The following is a 20,389-nucleotide window of genomic DNA, read 5'->3' as shown; positions in this document are numbered from 1 at the left end:
GCGGGGTAAATTTTATATCAATGTATTTTTTTATTTAGTTCCAGCATCTTTGCCACCGTCTCCACCCGGGAATATCCGAATTGAGTCAACCGGAAGAGAATTTTTAGTAAGATGGCAGCCACCGGGGTTGATGAATGGAGAGATTTTAAGTTACTTGATAAATTACAATATTTTACCGAGTTTCAAGGTGTACACCATCGTTGTGAAAGGAAACCAATCATTTGCATTGATACGTACGTATGCTGCTCAACATTACAAAAAAAAAAACCAACCCAAAAAAAACATAGTTTTAAATGATAGGAAAAATTAACTCTATAAAAATAAATAAATAAATATTAAGGATAATTACTTTGACTGCTATCTTCATATTACCGACTTTTGACTCCGGATTATATAATTTGTCGACTGTTTACCTTGGACATCATGGTACTCGGTCAAGTAAGAGCAACCAAAATAAGTAAAATCAAACATATAATCGGTGTAATTTGAGGGGAAAGTTTACTGTTTTCCGATGATTTTGTAGTGAAAAAAAAAATATTAACCAGGTAATTTTCCCCCAAAATTGTACCGATTGAAAGCTTGGTTTTACTTCTTTAGCTTGCTCTTACCGGACTTGGTACCATGGTGTCCAAGGTAACCAGTCGACAAATTATATAGTCTGGAGTCAAAAGTCGGTAATATGAAAATGATTTATAACAAATTTACTTTTCAACATAATAACTTTTCATAAATAGTTTGTCACTTAACCCAGTTAAAATAACTTTTAAACTGATTTGATAATATGGCGGAAAAGGTATCGTTTTTATTCAGACGAATACAAAAGTGGCATTTATATATAAAGTCAAGTCTTAATTTCTCAGAACAGAGTTCACATGGTAGAGAATAATATATAAGTCTGAGCTAATACTCATTTATAACTTTTCCGTCATCATGTTTGTGAGCGCTTAACCCTTACCTTACCTTGGACATTGGTGTAACAGCACAATATAAAAACGAACTGTAAAAATAATTTGTTAATGGAACAGAGAAAGCAAACTTCTTTATTTACTTATATGTTGGGTTTCTTTTTTAGCGTTTGGAGATCATATTGGACAATTATTTCTCATCTCACTCCAAGCAGAAAATGACTATGGACTTAGTAAGCAATCAATTCCAAGATATATACGAGCAGGTAAGTCCCGTATGTTAATCAATGATTTTAAGGTCTTTTATGTAAAAACTACAGCCACGATATAACCAATAGTGCTGACAGTGACGTTAAACACCAACAATCAATCAATCATCAATCAGTAGGGAAAGTTGATGCTGACAATCTCTATTAAAGGACAATGTACACTTTCGGCCAAATATAACCTTTGATTTTGTTCAAACGTAAAAAATCAAAAAGGCCATACTTTAGTTCTTAAATTGATCTATTTCTAAAGCCTGGATGTAAGGTAAAACAAATTTCCGTTTCAGAGTACATTGTAGGCGCCAAAGTCAGCACAGTTCTATACGATGAGTGTATGTATTTTTTGGACCTACAAGCTTTCAGAAAAACTATGCCGCAACCTACGATCCAAGAAACAAAATGAGGTTATAACAAAAAAAAACATAATGAAAGGGGTCATAGTTTCGTTATCAGGGGGGTGGGGGTCCAGGATTTTAGGTTAGGGGGTGCAAACGTAAATTTTGCCGATCGGAGCGAGGCGAAAAAATTTGAGGTAAATTATCGAAATATTCTTTTAGAGTGGGTGCAATGTAGATATCTAGCCAAGCGAAGCGTGGTGAGAAATATTTTGTGGTAAAATTAGCGAGAAATTAAAGTTTCAAGCTAAAACCGACTAAATCCACCCCTGACAATCTACAATCACCATAATTAACAAGAAATCTGTGAACTTCGATTTTCAAAGAAATTGTTTATAAAAACCGCAACTACAATGTAACAATTGATACCAAAGAAAACAAAATGACAAGGCCATGGCATAAAACGTAAACCTACGAAAAGACAGAACTCAACACAAGTAACCAAAAACTGATTAACTCGAACTCTAACCAAACTAAAACTGATGGGATGGGGTTGGTGGTATGTGTGTTGGGGGTATTATGTAAATCCTAGTTTCAGGGGAACTTTATTTTATTTTTTGCATTCAACATTTGTGACATAAGCATATACACTTTAGATCAACAGCGTTAGACTCATACTTTATGTCTTCAGCAATGGACTGCATCTCCAGCGCTGAACTTTATTCCACAGGGCTAGACTTTATATCTACAGTACTGGGCTTTACATCTCCAGCGCTGAACTTTATTCCACAGGGCTAGACTTTACATCTACAGTGCTGGGCTTTACATCTCCAGGGCTGGACTCTGCATCACCAGCGGTAGACTTTACATCTCTAGCGCTTGATCTCATATCTACAGTAGACGACTTTATATCTACATAAATGGTTTTTACATCCTAAGCGCTGTACTTATACATCTTCATCGCAGAACTTTAGATCTTCACCGCTAGACTTTACATATCTAGTGCTAGACTTTAAAAACCACGACTTTTATCTTAATATAGATTGCAATGCTCTCCATTACAACCTGTTTTTTTGGCTTATTTGTTAAAGAGTTATTTTCTGGGGCTTCATTACGCATGAAAACATGTTAAGGATGTTCGCTCCTCCTGTTTTTGAATTTTTGCCAGATATTCGGAATCCTTCGGTTTTATCCATGTAGTGACATCCAAAAATTTTGCCCGCTAACCCCTACTTTTCTTTTCATAATTGTATTAAATATAGTTTCATAAGCCATATTTGAAAATCTTATAAAATTCTTGTTATTTTTTTCATAGTTTTTGAAAGAAAAAAGGTGCCAATATTAAATGTATAAAAAATCTAGAGAGAATCATTTCACGCCAAATTTTCAATGGCTTATATCTCGAAAACAAGCACACGGACACTTCATTTTTTTCTGCTTATTTAGTTCCTTATATACTATCAATTTATAACAATCTTTTAAAAATCTTGTTATCTTGAAACAGAGTAGCGAACATCCTTAAACAGTTACGGGCACAAGTAACCTGGAAAACGAGTGATTGAGGGTAAACCTACTTTTTGTGATCTTTAATCGCATATCAAATGGTCCGAGTACACAGTTATTTCGTAGTGCATTTCTTTTAGACAATAAAGAAAATTAAAAAAATCCCACCTGCGCTTTCTCAATAATATTTTTACAGTGTGTTGTACTACTTTTGGGACAAATTATATCAAAATTATAGAAAACTTCATCGGCTCTAACTCAAAATATGGACAATTTCATGTTAAGGGGGTCTTCAAATCTTTTGACAGCTTCCGAAGTGCTAATTTTTAACATTTTTCAGCTGGACCAAATCACTACTTTACTTTAAAATTCATGACCCAAAATTTTTTACAGTGTCATTTCACCCCCCTACTTACTATTTGAGTCATAAAACATGGAGAAATAAATTTGGAAGGGGTATAAAAAAAATCGACAAGTAACACACTGTCCACACTAGGGACTATATTCGTAATCAAAGGACGATAACTGTGTACCCGGACCAAATTGCAGGCTGTTTTTACACTATTGTTGTTATACTTACAAACTGTTTTTAAGGTTGTGGAAACCAGCTGTATATCGGCGTAAACGGAACACAGGGAGTGGAATCACCTTTGTACCCACATGAATTCCATCAAGGAGTTTTATGTGTCTGGAACATTTTCACTAACAAGACACATACGATAAGTATTCATATAACAGATATTGATTTTGGAACTAATAATTTTGGGTGCGCAAAACATTTTCTGCTTATCGAATCCGACAAAATTAAAAAGAAAATCTGCACGAATACATCTGACGTAAGACTGGACTATAGTGACGTCAGGATAGTGTTCCAAAGCAAAATAGGAACCATCGGAAAAGGATTTAGTCTGTTAATTAAAACTGTTGGTAAGATATTCTATGGCATAGTTGGTATACATTGATTTTGATATAATAAAAAAACCGAAAATATTGAATTTGAATTGTTAAAACTAGCTAACAGTATTTTTTTAAATGTTCGTTTTATCTTTGAAATATCGTCATAAAATAAATACAAGATTTTAAAATAATCTTAGGCCCATTTCAACAAGTTTAAAACTCTGAGAAAAATAGAAGGAACTTGCGGTCATTTTTATTTGTTTTATTACATTACATATGGACTCTGCACTTAGACTATTGAAACTTCAAAGCTTTGCTTCTGTATCATTTGACTATATTTTCGTGCTGTTCCGTAGTCAAATTCGTATTCAACTAAGTGATTGAAAATGAATAAAAAAGGAATACGCCAATGAGACAACTACTTCACAACAAAAACCCAATAGATAAATAGAGATTAACATACGGTCTTTAACAACATGAACAATACGCAGGTTCCTATATAATGTGTCAAGCTCTGAACCTGACAGAATCCCAAAAATTAGAATAAATTTAAAACGACAGTCACAGAGCGGCCATAAAACCGGAACAACTTCATATTTTTTTTACTATTGTACTATTGAATGCTAGACTATAGTGAGTGTTGAGGCATTTTCATTTTGTATTTATTAAATTCTAACCATTTAGATCATGTTTTATTAAGTTTTTGATACCCAATATTATTGACTAAAGAATAATCGAATATTTTTTTTTCATTCATCGAAAAGCGCAATTGGATCATCAAAATGTACTATAATATTATTTCACGTATTAAGAAAAATAAAAAAAAGTTGATTGTGGTTTGTTAAGCTTTCAGTGACACATATTTCATATATATTCAGGACAATGGAAATTCCAAAATTGACTTCTAATCTTAAGTCGAAAAAGTGAAGGATACTTAGAATATATGTAAAAACAATTAGATGACATGTATGAATAGCACTGAAAATTATAATCGTCACTTAAACTGCAAGATTGTCTGAAACCAAATGTTTGGAAAATCAGAAACATACTATTTATTCCTTTTCAGTTAAGAATTCAAAACCACCAGCTAACATAACATTAAGTCATCTTGGAAATGTTATACTAGTCACGTGGTCAACGCCGCCGGGGAATCACCTACCAATTACTTCTTACAAGCTCTGCTATAAACCATTACCACATTATTCGAAGATTTGCATCATCGTTTTAGCTAATCGTGGCAACCGTTTCATAATAAATACACAAGGTCATAATGGTCAGCTTTTCCTAGTAGCTATGACCGCACGAATTGGTGACGTAGAAAGCGAGTTTTCCACGAACAAATATTTAAGAGCCTGTGAGTATTGATTTATAAGTTACATAAATATCAGATTACTTTTTCTTCATAAACAGTTGTTATTTTAATTAAGAGAGAGAAAAGAAAAGATAAAGAGTTTTGACCTAAACACTATAAGTTATATGGTTCGCTACTGACCCCCTACGGATCCATGGTGGATTTTTTTCACCGTCTATGGTCCGTAGGAGGTCAGTAGTGAACCGTATAACGAATTTATCGCAAGCGGGACTTTTCCTGCTGCGTTTTGTAGAAAAATAATTAATGAAATACAACAACATTAATGGATGACGTCACAATTAACTGTAGACGTGACGTCATGAACCCCCTATGAAATTTACTAACCCCTTACCGTAATACGGATCAATAGGGGGTCACCACGTGACGGCGTTAAACCAATCACAACATGATAATTTACCCGCGGTGCGATAACAATTGTTATTCGTTGATTTCAGTGCTTGTAACATTGGTAAACGTTGGTTTAAATATTATGTATGCAAGTCTGATATAAAAGTAAAGTTTTGATCATCAGTAATGTTTTGCTTCTGAAACATTATCAACAATAATCTTTACATCTTCTTTCAGCATGTTCAAAATCGATCAAAGTTAATCCACGACAAATCATTAATATTACGTCACCTGGATATTCCAGGAAATATCCTCCCGGCGTAATATGTCAATGGACAGTACAAACTGCGGACCAAACTCCGCTACGGATACGTCGTATCTGGATTGACATACAGAACACCACAGCATGTAACAGCGATTTCCTTAAATTTACAGAGACAAAAATAGAAAGGATCTGTGGTACATCTCGGTCTTCATCCACCATGATCTTCAGTAAATCGATTGCAGAAGTTACATTTGTCTCGGACAGTACGATTCAAGGTCGTGGATTTCTACTTCAAGCCATCGGTAGCAAGCACACGGGTATGTCAATATATCCATACTCAACAAAGCAGGCAATGAAAATAAGCATAGTGCTGTCATAATTCTGTCTGTTGTCTATTTATTCTTTCCCGTATTAACTATATTCCGCGTGAAATACCTTTTAGATCGAACTATAATTAATCAGTCAATATATGTCTCTTATCATTCACTGCTTTGAGCGACTTTTGATCTGATTTTTTCTGGTTTAATTTTGGGTGATATGAAATAAGGATCATTGGTATAGTTGCCAATGAAACAACTATCTGCAAGAGTCCATATGACGTGGATTTAAGCGACTGTAGGAAACAATAAGCATTCAACCATGAGCAGCTATAAAAGGCTCCGACAAGAGAAAATAAGAAGCAATTAAAACGAAAAACAACCAACGACCTGATTTATGACATAGAAATAAACGAAAACATATACGACAGACATAAAACAACGACAACCACTAGATTGCACGCTAATGTCTTAGAACAAGCTCGTACAGAATGTGTAAAACTGGTTGTAAATGGAGCGGTTATTTACCCCTCTGCATTATTATTCATCTTGCATTTGAATGCAATAAACAAACTTCTTAATCCTATATAGTTACGGTGAAAGACTCGTTCGTTCTAGGAGTTTATGTACAGTCAATGCAGACACCTGCGAACACTATGAACATCTTCCTGTTTGTTTTTGTTGTTAACATTACCGCAACCTTTTCGAGGGAAAAAAGTGTTCACAAAAGTTTTTCTGTCAGGCATACTTTCCTCAAAGTGTACACTGACCTAAAATCGACAATGACAATTATCAGTTAAAAACAATTTCAATGGCATTGTCCAAAATAGCAATTTTAAATAAGGTGTCAAAACTGTTTTGACTTCATTCTTTCTTACCGTTCTTTACATTGGAATATACAAAACTAGATAAAATTGAGAATGGAAATGGGGAATGTGTCAAAGAGACAACAACCCGACCATAGAGCAGACAACAGCCAAAGGCCAACACCTGCAGCGAGAAACTCCCGCACCCGGAGGCGTTCTTCAGCTGGCCCCTAAACAAATAAGTACATTAGTTCAGTGATAATGGACGTCATACATTTTTGCGCCTGTCCCAAGTCAGGAGCCTCTGGCTTTTGTTAGTCTTGTGTCATTTTTAAATTTAGTTTCTTGTGTATAATTTGGAGTTTAGTAATTATATATGAGAAGAACATAACCCGTGTCATGCCAACGACTGGTTTAAGAATAATTGTGTTAATTCCGATGCAAAGACCCTATACGTGAATCAATATTGAAGCCAAAATATGCAATCTTTAATGACATGACAACAGTATCGTAACTATATCCCTTCTTAATAAGTCTGTTTAAAGGTTTTGTTAGCTTTTGAGGTGAATATTGACATTTTTGTGCTTTGTAAAGAATATTACCATAAAAGATTGGATGTGAAATACCCGAACGTATCAGATGTCTACATGTTGAGCTATGTATGGTATAAATCAACGAAACCCAATCGAGATAAAGAAACCAAAACAGACAAGAAACCTATGTAGATGTTCATTTCAAATATTTACCATCACATATGTCATGCATTTTATAATGTAATAAGAAAAGGTAAAATATACCAAGGGCAACCAAATTAACAAAGAAAGATTTTTACAACAGGACAAAAAACAAGAACGATAGAAAAAACAACAGTCCACAAAACGAAACACAGAATATTAAAGAATAAGCAGTACAAACCACACCAACAACGGGTTGAACTCAGAGTGTTTCGGAAGTATTAGCGTTGAACTCAGAGTGTTTCGGAAGTGTAAACGTTGAACTCCGAGTGTTTCGGAAGTGTAATCTGTTCCTATTTTACTTCTAAGGTCCCGAGAAGAGACCAAAAGGTGGGATTACAAACAAAACTCAATACACCACATGGCAACCCATGACTAACCAAAATTTAAACATGCATATTCAAGAAGGAGTAACAGTTTGTTTTTCTTATTTTTCAAAAGTTGTTATATTATTTTCTGTTTTACAGTAAAACTAACAACAGCTGTCTTTCCTTATCACCACAAAAGAACAGCAATGTCTACCATTCCTTCGTCTTTATCGACCACTTCTGGATATCAAGTAGAATCAACAGTAGAGGAATTAACATTTCCAACAACGAAATCATTATCCTCTACTTTTATGTCAATCATCACCGCATCATCACAACGTATGATCACGTCATCACAAAATAGAATAACGTCGACACAAAATATGGTAACCTCATCACAAAATGTAGATTTAACACCAGCAGTAGACGAAAACAGCACATTGTTCAACATGTCATCAACAAATACTGTAACATTATCAACTGGAATAAGTACATCATCCGAACAAAATCCTGATTTAAGTGAACATTATATGACAACATCGCATGAAACACATCATGGATTCACATCCTCATCAACTGTCATGTTTGATAAAACAATTGAATCTAGCACATTAGGTAGCGAAACAAGCATAATAGATAACAGGTATTCTGTGACTCCTGGGAAAGAAATTTCACCAACAATAAATCGAGCAAATAGCATTACAGAAGTTAGCAGCACAGGTAAGATATATAAATTAACTAAAATATGCTTATATTCTACTTCACTTCGTTCATACGAATATACAACATTTCTAATTTCTCTATAATAAATAAAAAACAAATCTAAAGGATTGAGATGGCACACCAACCAGATTTAATTATATAATATTTAACATTGAATTTTAATAAAGAGTCCAATATTGTTTACCGTGCCCGGAAATTTAGAAACGATCCTGGTAAACTTATCGATCCTTTAAATAAACTTATTCTAAAAGGTTACCAATTCAACACTGTAATTGGATCATTAAATATTGTTTTTATTGGTACTTATATTGATTTTGTTATCAGTAAATTAAAAGCATATTAAATATTATTGTTATATACATATACACATTCATGGATCTACAATCTGTCGATACCTGTATCTTGGCATTGCACAAGGTCATGTTTTTCTCTGACTGTTTATGACGTCTTTACACTAAATCCATTGGATGTTGGATGTGTACGGATTGATAATTTAGTCTTAGATGCATGATTTTTTATTAGTTGTTAGTGGCTTTGAACTAGCTGTCAGTAACTACGAGTACTCTCAGATCTGTACATAGTGTCTTTTTGTTGTTTGGATGTACAAGTACCCGGCCACGTCCACTTGTATTTGTAGTATTTGTATATTTATCCATCTGATGAGTTAAGCCTCTTTCAACTGATTTTTATAGTTCGTTCTTATGTTGTATTGTTACACCACTGTCCCAGGTTAGGGGGAGGGTTGGGATCCCGCTAACATGTTTAACCCCGCCACATTCTGTATGTATGTGCCTGTCCCAAGTCAGGAGCCTGTAATTCAGTGGTTGTCGTTTGTTTATGTGTTACATATTTGTTTTTCGTTCATTTTTTTGTACATCAATTAGGCCGTTAGTTTTCTCGTTTGAATTGTTTTACATTGTCATTTCGGGGCCTTTTATAGCTGACTGTGCGGTGTGGGCTTTGCTCATTGTTGAAGGCCGTACGGTGACCTATAGTTGTTAATTTCTGTGTCATTTGGTCTCTTGTGGAGAGTTGTCTCATTGGCAATCATACCACATCTTCTTTTTTATATCCAAAACGGTTGACTTCCTAAATGAACAGTAACATGCATCTACAAAATAAAAAAAAAAATGTTAAAAAAAAATGTATCATGTTAATACATGCAAATTGTTTCGATAATATACCCGTCGAACTGGTTATCAAGTGTAAATGAATCTCGATAAATGAAACAGGCGGGACAACAACCTTTTGTAGTCGAGTAGACCGAACTACTTACACAAAACAAAAACAAAAAATGTGCAAGCAAATACATACGCTTAAGATTCAAAATGAAATATATATCTTAACAATTCTCAATCATCATTAAAAGTGAGCTTATTTGTCGCTGTTTTTCGGTAAAAAAATGACAAACGAATTGTAAACAGATATTGGAAAGAGAGAAAAGAAGACAATGGTAACATGCGTCAGTAATGGCAATCGGACGTACTATATAATTTACACCGAAACAATACTCAGCATAAAAGACAAATCAAACCAGTCAAAAGAAAATTGTCAAGTATATAACTACGGAAACGATTTTGACTTTTCGAATGAGTTTGGTTATATGACATATACATGTAGTATAACTTCTGAAACTATTTTGACTGAGTAAGTATTTGCATTGTGCATGTTGTGGTTTGCAAGAGACTCGTATCCTATCGACACATCCGGTCTTGGTCATTTTGGAGTTCACTGGATTCCCTTAGTTGTTTTGTAACATTGAATTGAACGGTTTACTACTGTTGTCATAATCCAACAAAAACCTGATTAACAACAAGAACATGTTGTATTTGTTAATTTGGTATTTATATGATATACCATTTTGATATATACACTAAATGTTTTACAGGAATTGGTGTACAGTTTTCTGAACCCCGCATTTGTGAGTAAAATACGATGTCGTCTATTGTGCAAGTAAATACTATGTGTACAAATGCTAATTCAGTCGACCCTTGCATCATAATCTGTTTAATCTTTAATCAGTTTAGATTGATACAATTAAAATAAATCAAACAAAGAGAGTACATCCTGGCAAAAAGATACTTTATTGTACAAAGACAAAAAATACTGTCATATTTCTGAATTGGCAAATGCATTATTGTAGTGAATGACACAGGTTCTATGGAACACAATCACTCTTCCACATCTTCACATGTTGCATAGAAAAGTATCATAAAGTAACTAAACTGAAATTTACTATAAGTCTGAAAAAAATAATGTATTCAAACTATTATCTCAAAGCGAAAATCATATCGTATATGAAATAAGGAGATGTAGTGTAATTGTTGATGATAAATTCATTCACAATACTTAATCATAAAGGATTATTTGTTTTTAAATTGAACTTAAATACAAAAAAAGTATGCAACAGAGAGGCAAAAGATACTAAAAGGACTTTGAACTCATGAGTCGAAAAAAAACCAACTGAAAACGTCGGGGCCTTTTATAGCCGACTATACTGTATGTTTTTTTCTCATTATTGAAGGCCGTATGCTTGCCTTTAATTGCTTACATCCACTTCATTTGAGATTTGGTGGATAGTTGTCTCATTACCTATAATACCACATCTCCTATTTTTATTTTGATAAAAAACGAAAAAGACAAAACACACAAAGATTAATATACGTCCCTTGATCTGTACTTTTATTTTTGACGTGAACTATTTCCATAATAATATTTTGTTATTTTAGATGTGAACGCATCCCATCCTGTATATCTCATGCTTATGTTCATGTTTAATTATACGACGGAAATTGATTTAGATACTAAATCATTAGTGAAAGACCTACGCACAGAGGTAACTTATGCTAGCTTTACGTGGGTCGGTGAACAGAACGTACTTATCTCTCGGATCTAGAGCTATAACTTATCTTCTAAAAATAATATGCTTTTATCTAGCATGCCAAACGCGCTTTTTATCTACACAAGACTCGACAGTAGGGCAAAAGAATAAAACATTGGAATGCAAAATCAATAAATTATAAATGAAGTTGAAGAGCTTTGAAAACCAAATATCTCTATTCTTTGTGTCAATCTATCTAAGGCTATCTATATCAAGAAGGATAAAAACCTAAGTGTTTTGAATGATTTGGTTTCGGACAACACAGGGAAATGTCGACTGGACTTTCACATTCCGGACTAATAACAAACTCTTTAACTGGCAAATTAAATTTTTCAATTGAATGAAAATATGTATCTGCCATCACCATATTTACTGTGGCAGAAATAAAATATATGTTTCTATACCTTTATTTCTCTAGCTGTCAATTTTCATTTTACTTTCTTTCTACTTTATTTTGCTTTTGAAACTAATTCAAAATTAATAAATGATTATAATAGATGAAACTATTTTACTTTTTCTCATTTCAAGCTGATCCCATTCTTCAACAAAACCAATGCTTTCCGAGATCTTGTTGTCACCAGATGGAGGTAAGTAAGTGTTCCCTTTAAGGCAAAACATATTTCAAAATGCTTTCTCCTTTTAAAGAAAATTGATATACATGAAAAAAAATCAGCATTACTGACCGATGAACCAGAGTTTGGTTTTTATATGTGTGGCTGAAAATATATCTTTTTAATTATCAATAAACTTGCACCTTATTGCAAATTAACCTTTTATTATCATATAAAATAAAACATGACTTATTTTAGCGGTTATTACTTACTTTCAGAATCCTACGAGGAATAGTTCCTTTACAAATAAAAGTAATTTATAACAAGATAGATCTGCTGGACATATTGAAGTCAAACAATACATTCAAATTGATACAGTATGTTAACCAAACTACATTGTACGAACTGTTGAACACAAACCACGAGTGGCATCATAATCTAACATTAGCCAAAGCATCCTTAAGAAAGTTCAGGAAAAGTTCAAACTTTGGTAAGACAATATACATTATGTTAAAGATTTTTCTGAGTTTCAGTTAGTTTAGGAAGAATGTATTCAAATCACTTTTGAGTATCGAAATTGTCTGTTTGTTTGATTTAATTTCTTGCTACTGTTGGTACATATTTTTAGCAGTCCGGTTTATTTGTAGAGACAAAACGTAATGCCAGCTATGCCTTGTGGAAGAAAATCATTAGTATTTGGAATGATTATTGCATTTTATTAACAGTAAATCTATAAAAAGAACTGCATCTATGATATAAAACACTGTTAGTTGTAAATGGTCAAAAATATCATCAAAAATACCAGGTTTATAATTTTGTACAAGAGAAACCCGTTTCATCTACATAATACTCATCAATGGCGCTGGAATCAAAATAGTCAAAGGTCAAATCAAATACGAAAGGCAGTCTTTGTAATATTAGCAATGTACATGTTGAACTACCCCACTCACTCGACAACGGAAGACATTTAACTACAAAAGACATTAACCACCAAAGAATAAAATGGGTTTATATAGCTCTCTATTATTGAGATAGTCAATGAAGAATATTATAATAGTAATAGATAACACATTCTATTACATTACTTTTTTCTCTTTTTCTATTTCCCTTTAAGTTTTAATTAATGAACTATAATGTTGTGTAACTTTGAAACGTATACCAGAAAAGCTGTCGTCATATCCGATCACGTCTTCCAACATGTTATTAGGTTTTGCATTTTCACAAATTTTGACCCGAGCATCACTGAAGAGACATTAATTTCCGGAATGCGCATCTGGTGCATAAAAACTTGGTACCGTAAAATAATGTTGTTATTACGCTTTTATTGAGTTTCTGGTACTAGGATGTGACAAGCGCACTACTTAGTGATATATAATGTAGACGATTCCTATTATGTTTGTTTAATCAGATACACATTCTTTAATGACATTTACTTGATTTATTTTCCAGCAAGTCAAGAAATCAAGAGTCCATGCGATCTTATCAAAGATGTTTGTCAAAATTGCAAAACATCAAGAAGAGCCAAACATGGAGTTTTTTGTTCGTTTATTATTCCAAGTACAACGTATGTTTATATACATGTCTATCGTTTATATATTTAAAAGAAATTGTTTAAATTTTTGAGCTATAATGTTTCTTTCACAAAAACGGGTTTTACTTTTCTAACATAATGTTAAACTCATCACAAAGTAGTGTACGTGTTTACTGCATTTTTGATATATATGACTTTATAGATTACGCATACTTACCTTGCTTCTAACGGATGTTCGTTTGTCTGTTGTAAATTTTCTGATGTTTCCTTCGTCGCTCAAAAACAGAAGCATCCTTTAGAATCACTTTGTGACATACTTCTGACAAAAACTTAAGAATTGTGTAATTTTCCTTTTTTTGTTAAAATTTATGTTGGTCGGACAAGTCAGCATATCTGAGACAAGAAGAAGGAAAACCTTCATGATTTTTACTTCTATTGTTGTTGTGCTCTTTGTTACAGGTACCCAAGTGAAAACAAAAAATGAAAACCCGGATGCATTAATGATATGCCGATTCTTCTTAGAGAAAAAAGAAAGTTTGAATAGACATTGTGTGTTGTTGATTCGGATCAAAGAGAGGCGAAATATATCAAAGGGATATTCAAACTCATAAGTCGAAAATAAACTTGACAACGCCATGGCAAACAAAGAAAAGAACAAAAAGACAAACAACAGTAAAAAATCCAATCAACAACTGGGGTTGTTCACAGGTACTACGGAAGGGTAAGCAGATCCTACTCGTGTTGCTCATGTAAGAACAAATGAGGTAGTCAGTCTAGATAAAGGCAATAGTAGTATACCGCTGTTCAAAAGTCATAAATCGATTAAATGAAACAAATCCGGGTCATAAACCAAAACTGAGGGAAACACATCAACTATAAGAGGAAACCTATTGAACAACAGAAACACTGAACTGCTACAAAAACAAACGCCAACATTTATAGAAATGGACTATTAGATAACAAATAACATATTCCTGACTTGGAACAGGACATTTTATGAAAAATTGGTAGGTTGAACCTGCTTTTATGGCTAGCCAGACCTCCCGCTTATATGAAAATGTTAAAAATACCTCTAAAATGACAACATTACGTGACAGGAATACAGTACAAATAAATGCAAGAACACTTAGGACAGAGCAATACATAAATAAATAATATAATAGTACATTTCAACATGTAAACCACAGAATAACAACCAACACCTAAAATCAATTTACGACAGTACACAAGTACAGCACAATAGAATTATGAACTGTGCGTCACACGAATGTATCAACGCCACAAAAGTGACGTCACAGGTAAATTTCTAAAAATAGAATATAAAATTTGGATTAAGTTTGTAATGGTGTTCTTTGATGTTTTTTTCTAACCATCAGATAATAACTCATCAACACCATTTTCCTACTTCTTTTTCAACTTTGGAAAAACTAGAATGCCTAGATTACATTTGATTGTATTATCATTAATTCGTACTATTGAGATACTGTTATACAATATTATGAAATGACAAGTGATTGCATTTTCAGAGCAAGAAATATCTTAGCAGCAGATACACCACATGCCAGCAACCCAATAATGATTATTTTAGGGTTATCTGTCCCTATTGTTGTACTGGCTATATTCACTGTCGGAATTTGTTTGCGGAGACGGAATATTTTAACTAAGCATATTATAGTTGAGGTAATCGTAATGTGAATGTCTTGAAGATAATAATGCTATTACGAAAATAAATATTAAAATTATATCTTGTGCTATTCAATTGTGTTCCCGTCATTAAATTATGATAGTCTATTTATATTTTTGTCTTGCCTTGACGGAGTCAAAAAGCGAGACATAGGTATGCTGTTTCCGGCGTCGGCGTCGGCGGCGGCGGCGTCAACAATGTATTAATTTGTGATTAGGTCTAGTTCATGGTGAACCACTAGTGGTAGGTCAATGATATTTGGTATGCAGTTGTATTAACATTGGCACATCTCATTTCCATGGGGATTATTTGGCCCCACCCCTCAGTCAACGTCTATTGACTTTGAAACTTTGTTTAGTTGACATGTATTGGTTTGTGACTAGGTCAGTTTATGGGGAACCACTAGTGGTAGGTCAATGATATTTGGTATGCAGTTGTATTAGCATTGGCACATCTTATTACCATGGAGATAATTTGGCCCCGCCCCCTCAGACAAGGTCTATTGACTTTAAAACTTTGCTTAGTTTATATGTATTAGTTTGTGATTAGGTCAGTTTATGGAGAACCACTAGTGGTAGGTCAATGATATTTGGTATGCAGTTGCATAAGCATTGGCATATCTCATTTCCACGGAGATTATTTGGCCCCGCTCCCTATTCATGGTCTATTGACTTTGAAAAGTTTGCTTGGTTTTCATGTATTAGTTTGTGATTAGGTCTGTTTGAGGGGAACTGTTAGTGGTAGGTCAATGATAACTGGTATGCAGTTGTATAAGCATTAGCACTACTCATTTCCATGGAGAATATTTGTTCCTTACTCCTCAGTCATGGTTTATTGACTTTGAAACTTTTGCTGAGTTTACATGTATTAGTTTGTGATTAGGTCAGTTTAAGATGAACCACTAATGTTAAGTCAATGATATTCAGTATGCAAATGTACTGGCATTTGCAAGTTTCATTTCCATGGAGATAATATAACCTCACCCCCTAATTATTGTTCATTGACTTTAAAACTTTTACATAGTTTACAAGTTACTGTTTGTGTTTAGGTTTGTTTAAAGGGAACGACGTATGAAATGTCGATGGTATTCGGTTTGCAGTTGTATTAGCATTGGCACATCTCATTTCCATGGAGATTGATTAGCCCTGTACCTTCAGTTATGGTTCATTGACTATGAATATTTTCATAACTTGCAAGTTAAAGTATTGATATTTTAATTTCAACATTTGCATTATCAAAATAACAAATAGTCGAGACATATCTCTGTGTTAACAGTTTATTACAACCGTTATATAAGTTCGAGGTAAGAAGTAAGATTGCTGATATGTTAATGATTGATTTAACTGGCTTGGTGATGCGAATCTCGGAATATGGGCAATCGAGACCTGAAAGCTAATTTTGAATATTCATGCATCACTATATTTCTTATTTCCTGTCATTTTAATTAAGATTTTAGCATTTTAGATTAAAACAGCAGCTTATAACAAAAACTGCCTTTCACAAACTAGGCGTCAAAAATATGACGAAGAGTTGAAAATTAAACTTTCTATAAACATTCAATTCATTTTGCAGGGGAATAACAACAATGTGCCTGTCCATGATTTCATCAAAAAGAAAAGATCAGGAAATGTAATTATGACGGGTTTCTCTGCCACCAAACCTGTCAAGAAAAGAAAGAAACGAGGGTGGTCTCTTCCGTGTAGAATTATTCTGGAGAAACAAAAGGTGTGTTCTAATATCATTACCAAAAAAAGAAACAGGGTAGTAAATGTTGTTAATCATAGTGATATTTGTCATTCAGACAATGCTTTCCACTTAAAGTATAAAATTTATTCTTGCAACGATATAAATTTGGTAAAGGGTAATCTTCTTGTGCAAGAAGAAAATATACATCCAATAAAGTGTCAGTACAAATTACGGAATTAATTGCTCTTTAGCCATATCAAACAAAAACACTAAACAGGCATCTTTTACACTAAATCGGAGGATAAATCTAAATATATCATACCTTTAACAACATAAATCTTCTTTTAAGTCGAGATAAAAAGTATAGTAGTACAGAAATTATATCTCTGAATAGAAAGCAGAATCATATCTCAAAAAGCAGAATTATACCTCTGAGGAGGTATAAAACCACTTATTTATAGCCCCATTGCTTTCTATGTTAAATTCTGCAATTTCAAGCATAAATGGCTACTTTATCTTAAGTTCAAATAAAGTGGCAGTTATTTCATGTCAAAACTGTACCTTATGCTGACTTGTGCTGAAAAAATCAACATACCTTTAATTGCATATTAGAGCGTACTGGTTCCCGGAAGTTTGATAGTACAAAAACAGGAACTTCTGATCTGAACAACAGGCCAAATGAGCCCTCCTATTAAAATTTCCTATACTTCTTTATTATTCAAATAAAACTTTCAACAAGGGTTCTACAGTGACCCCAAGTCCCCAAGCTCTCATTTGATACTAAAACTACCCAAATATTCCCACTATTGACAAAGATACAGCTATGCGTAGGAACTATTTTGTTTAAAATATGTACTACTTTCTTGTATGTTCTTTCCGACCGGGCCTGAATTAGTGGTTCTATACCAGGAGAAAGAAGAGGTCTGTAGATCTAGTATTTCAATTTTTTCACGTATGTCGAAACAGTAAACATTCATTTACTATTCTTAACATTTTGTAGAATGAGCATAACATTGAGCAGAAAACGAAGAAACTTGGAAGGTTTATTGAAGACACTGATACTTTAAAGGAACGTCTTAGAGTGAAAAACAGACTTAGGCGCGGAGAAAGCTTTTGATACTAATTTCATGAAGTTATAAGTTTTCTTATTGCTGTTGTCATTTCTATCGAACATCATTTTGCTTGTACAATTTTATGTTTTGCAAAATATCGTGTCGATGTATTTGATAGAATAATTGATAATTTAAATATAGTTGACGATAAATACCCTGTTCATTTGAATATTTTGACAGGACATAATATTTTATAATTTGGTTCGAACGAGAACACATAAAGAAAAACATATGATTAGGATAAAATTCGTTCTTCTAATAATATGATAATGTCAGCATATAGCGTTTTATCTTACCTCCTATACATTTCTAGGAATATGATTGGTTAAAAGCGTCCGCGTGGAGACCGTGTATATTCCATATTAGGTTAGTAGGGAGGCGGGGCTTATTTCATACACGGTTAGTGGTGTTACGTCCCTTTATAAAAACAAAACGGTACTGAGAAAAAATCTTAAAGGTTTCAACAGACGAAGAAATTGATGATGAAGATTGAAATAAATTCATAAAACACATTTAAACCTAAGAAGTTGTTATTGTTGGCATCTGTTTTTGTAGGATCAATGGAAGTAGTTTCTTAATGCTAACGGTATTGAAGACTTGCTCATTTTGATAGGTCACTAGTCTAAATTTCACACGTTAAGATAGTCGGTAAGATAAATTCGTTACATAGTGTGCTAGTGACGTAATACGGTATATATGGGGTTAGTAAATTCCATATGGGGATTCGAGCTTCGCTAGCACCCCATATGGAATTTACTGACCCCATATATACCGTATTAGGTCACTAGCACACTATGTAACTAATAATATTTATCATATCAGTTGTGTAATCATGATATCAGCCCAATCTACACTACCCGACCACAAGAAAGTTACACTGAGCCTCAAATTTTACAACAAAATAAATAATGATGTTTTGAAAACACTTTTTTGTCGAGCCATGATAAGTTTTGCCAAATTGTTTGATAAAATGACATATTTCTAAGGTTTGGTAGACCGCAAATTTGAAGTCTTTTGATAGACAGTGTATAAACGTGAGGAATTATCTATGACAGATAAATAGAAGAAAAAATAGCTCGAGGAACGCTATGCAATATCAATAACCTAATGGTTTGAATATCATTCACCATACTTGTCTCATTTACATTTCAAAATGAAATATATATATATATTTCGCATATACAAGAAATGAAAAAAGTCTAAATGTGTTTCTATGATTGAATACACTGTTAATAAATCACGGTTATCTAACATATTATAATAAGAAAAGACCAAATCAAGAAAACAAAAGCATGATACTCAATAATATTTATGTGTCCAATAAAAAGAGTCATAAACACCATGATATTAAAAACCATATAGATTATAAGAGCAACTTAAGAGGTGAGAAAAAAAGACGCAAAGGACGGTTTAGATATTCAAAGTTTGTACACTCAAACCTGATACCCTCTCTTTCAAAAAGATAAACTGTGCTTTTAAGAGATGTAACTTTTGAATTCAGGTTCAACCTGCATAGTTATTACTACTACTAGACAAGAAGAGGTCGACCTGGCAAGGTGCGGTTTCACTAAAATGAGGCGACCGCAATTTAAGGATTGACTGTTATAGGTTTTGGATTTTCGAATATGTTGGTTTCGAGCGTCACTGAGGAAACGTTCAATGTATAATTGTGCAGCTGGTGCAATAAAAATTGAACAGAAAATATTATATAACTACCCCTATGTCTAAATATCTGCTGTTTGGTTGTTAGACAAAACAGTTTTGTCAGCCCAGCAGCTCATTAACTCTGAACTGGCATGGCAGTACAAATATTATTCTTTTAATTGGTGATTTATCTTTAAGATCTGGTTGCTTTTTTGCTATACGTTTTGATCTTTTTTGGAATTATCAGCCCGGACAATTTGTTTTATTTATGAGATTTTCTTATTTTTGACCTACAGCTTCCCTAAAGAGACATTAATTGTCTAATTGCGCATATGCTGCAGTTAAATTTGTATTGTAAATGTTGTCATTACCACTGGGTCGATACCTCTGCTGGTGATATAAATCTCTGATTTATCATCACCAAATCGCTGAATTCATTTGTACTTGCAGGAAAATACGAATGCTTTTTTTAAATTTTTATCTCATAAATCATGAAAAATCATTTCAATTTAAATTAGATATCTATCTCTCCCGTGTAAAGC

At 33.4% G+C, this 20,389-nt stretch overlaps 2 protein-coding genes and 1 long non-coding RNA gene across 3 annotated transcripts; all 3 read left to right on the top strand.

The window, feature by feature from the left end:
* Positions 1 to 130: 130 nt before the first annotated feature.
* Positions 131 to 8,290, top strand: LOC127732484 (uncharacterized). Its single transcript, XM_052241522.1, has 5 exons — positions 131 to 233; positions 1,073 to 1,171; positions 4,973 to 5,179; positions 5,843 to 5,925; positions 8,210 to 8,290. The coding sequence occupies exons 1-5, from the start codon at positions 131 to 133 to the stop codon at positions 8,288 to 8,290; spliced, it is 573 nt and encodes a 190-aa protein (XP_052097482.1).
* A 128-nt stretch (positions 8,291 to 8,418) lies between these two features.
* Positions 8,419 to 14,205, top strand: LOC127732483 (uncharacterized). The gene is made up of 6 exons (XM_052241521.1): positions 8,419 to 8,755; positions 11,488 to 11,594; positions 12,168 to 12,226; positions 12,469 to 12,680; positions 13,640 to 13,754; positions 14,181 to 14,205. Exons 1-6 carry the CDS (start codon positions 8,419 to 8,421, stop codon positions 14,203 to 14,205), a joined length of 855 nt encoding a protein of 284 aa, XP_052097481.1.
* A 1,048-nt stretch (positions 14,206 to 15,253) lies between these two features.
* Positions 15,254 to 18,898, top strand: LOC127732595 (uncharacterized). Its single transcript, XR_007996333.1, has 3 exons — positions 15,254 to 15,401; positions 16,978 to 17,130; positions 18,092 to 18,898. It is a non-coding gene; the product is annotated as an uncharacterized LOC127732595 (long non-coding RNA).
* The last annotated feature ends 1,491 nt before the right edge of the window (positions 18,899 to 20,389 follow it).

Source organism: Mytilus californianus, unplaced genomic scaffold (assembly GCF_021869535.1).
Source record: "Mytilus californianus isolate M0D057914Y unplaced genomic scaffold, xbMytCali1.0.p SCAF_25, whole genome shotgun sequence".
In the NCBI taxonomy this organism is placed as follows: domain Eukaryota; kingdom Metazoa; phylum Mollusca; class Bivalvia; order Mytilida; family Mytilidae; genus Mytilus; species Mytilus californianus.
This window is presented reverse-complemented; position numbering and strand designations above follow the sequence as displayed.

Excerpts from the sequence above, each read along its gene's own strand:
- LOC127732483 (XM_052241521.1), top strand. The coding sequence starts at position 8,419 with ATGGTAACCTCATCACAAAATGTAGATTTAACACCAGCAGTAGACGAA. Across the intron at positions 12,227-12,468 it reads CTTGTTGTCACCAGATGGAG|AATCCTACGAGGAATAGTTC; the intron begins GTAAGTAAGTGT and ends ACTTACTTTCAG. Across the intron at positions 13,755-14,180 it reads TTTATTATTCCAAGTACAAC|GTACCCAAGTGAAAACAAAA; the intron begins GTATGTTTATAT and ends TCTTTGTTACAG.
- LOC127732484 (XM_052241522.1), top strand. The coding sequence starts at position 131 with ATGAATGGAGAGATTTTAAGTTACTTGATAAATTACAATATTTTACCG. Across the intron at positions 5,180-5,842 it reads AAATACACAAGGTCATAATG|CATGTTCAAAATCGATCAAA; the intron begins GTCAGCTTTTCC and ends ATCTTCTTTCAG. Across the intron at positions 5,926-8,209 it reads CCAGGAAATATCCTCCCGGC|CTGTCTTTCCTTATCACCAC; the intron begins GTAATATGTCAA and ends AACTAACAACAG.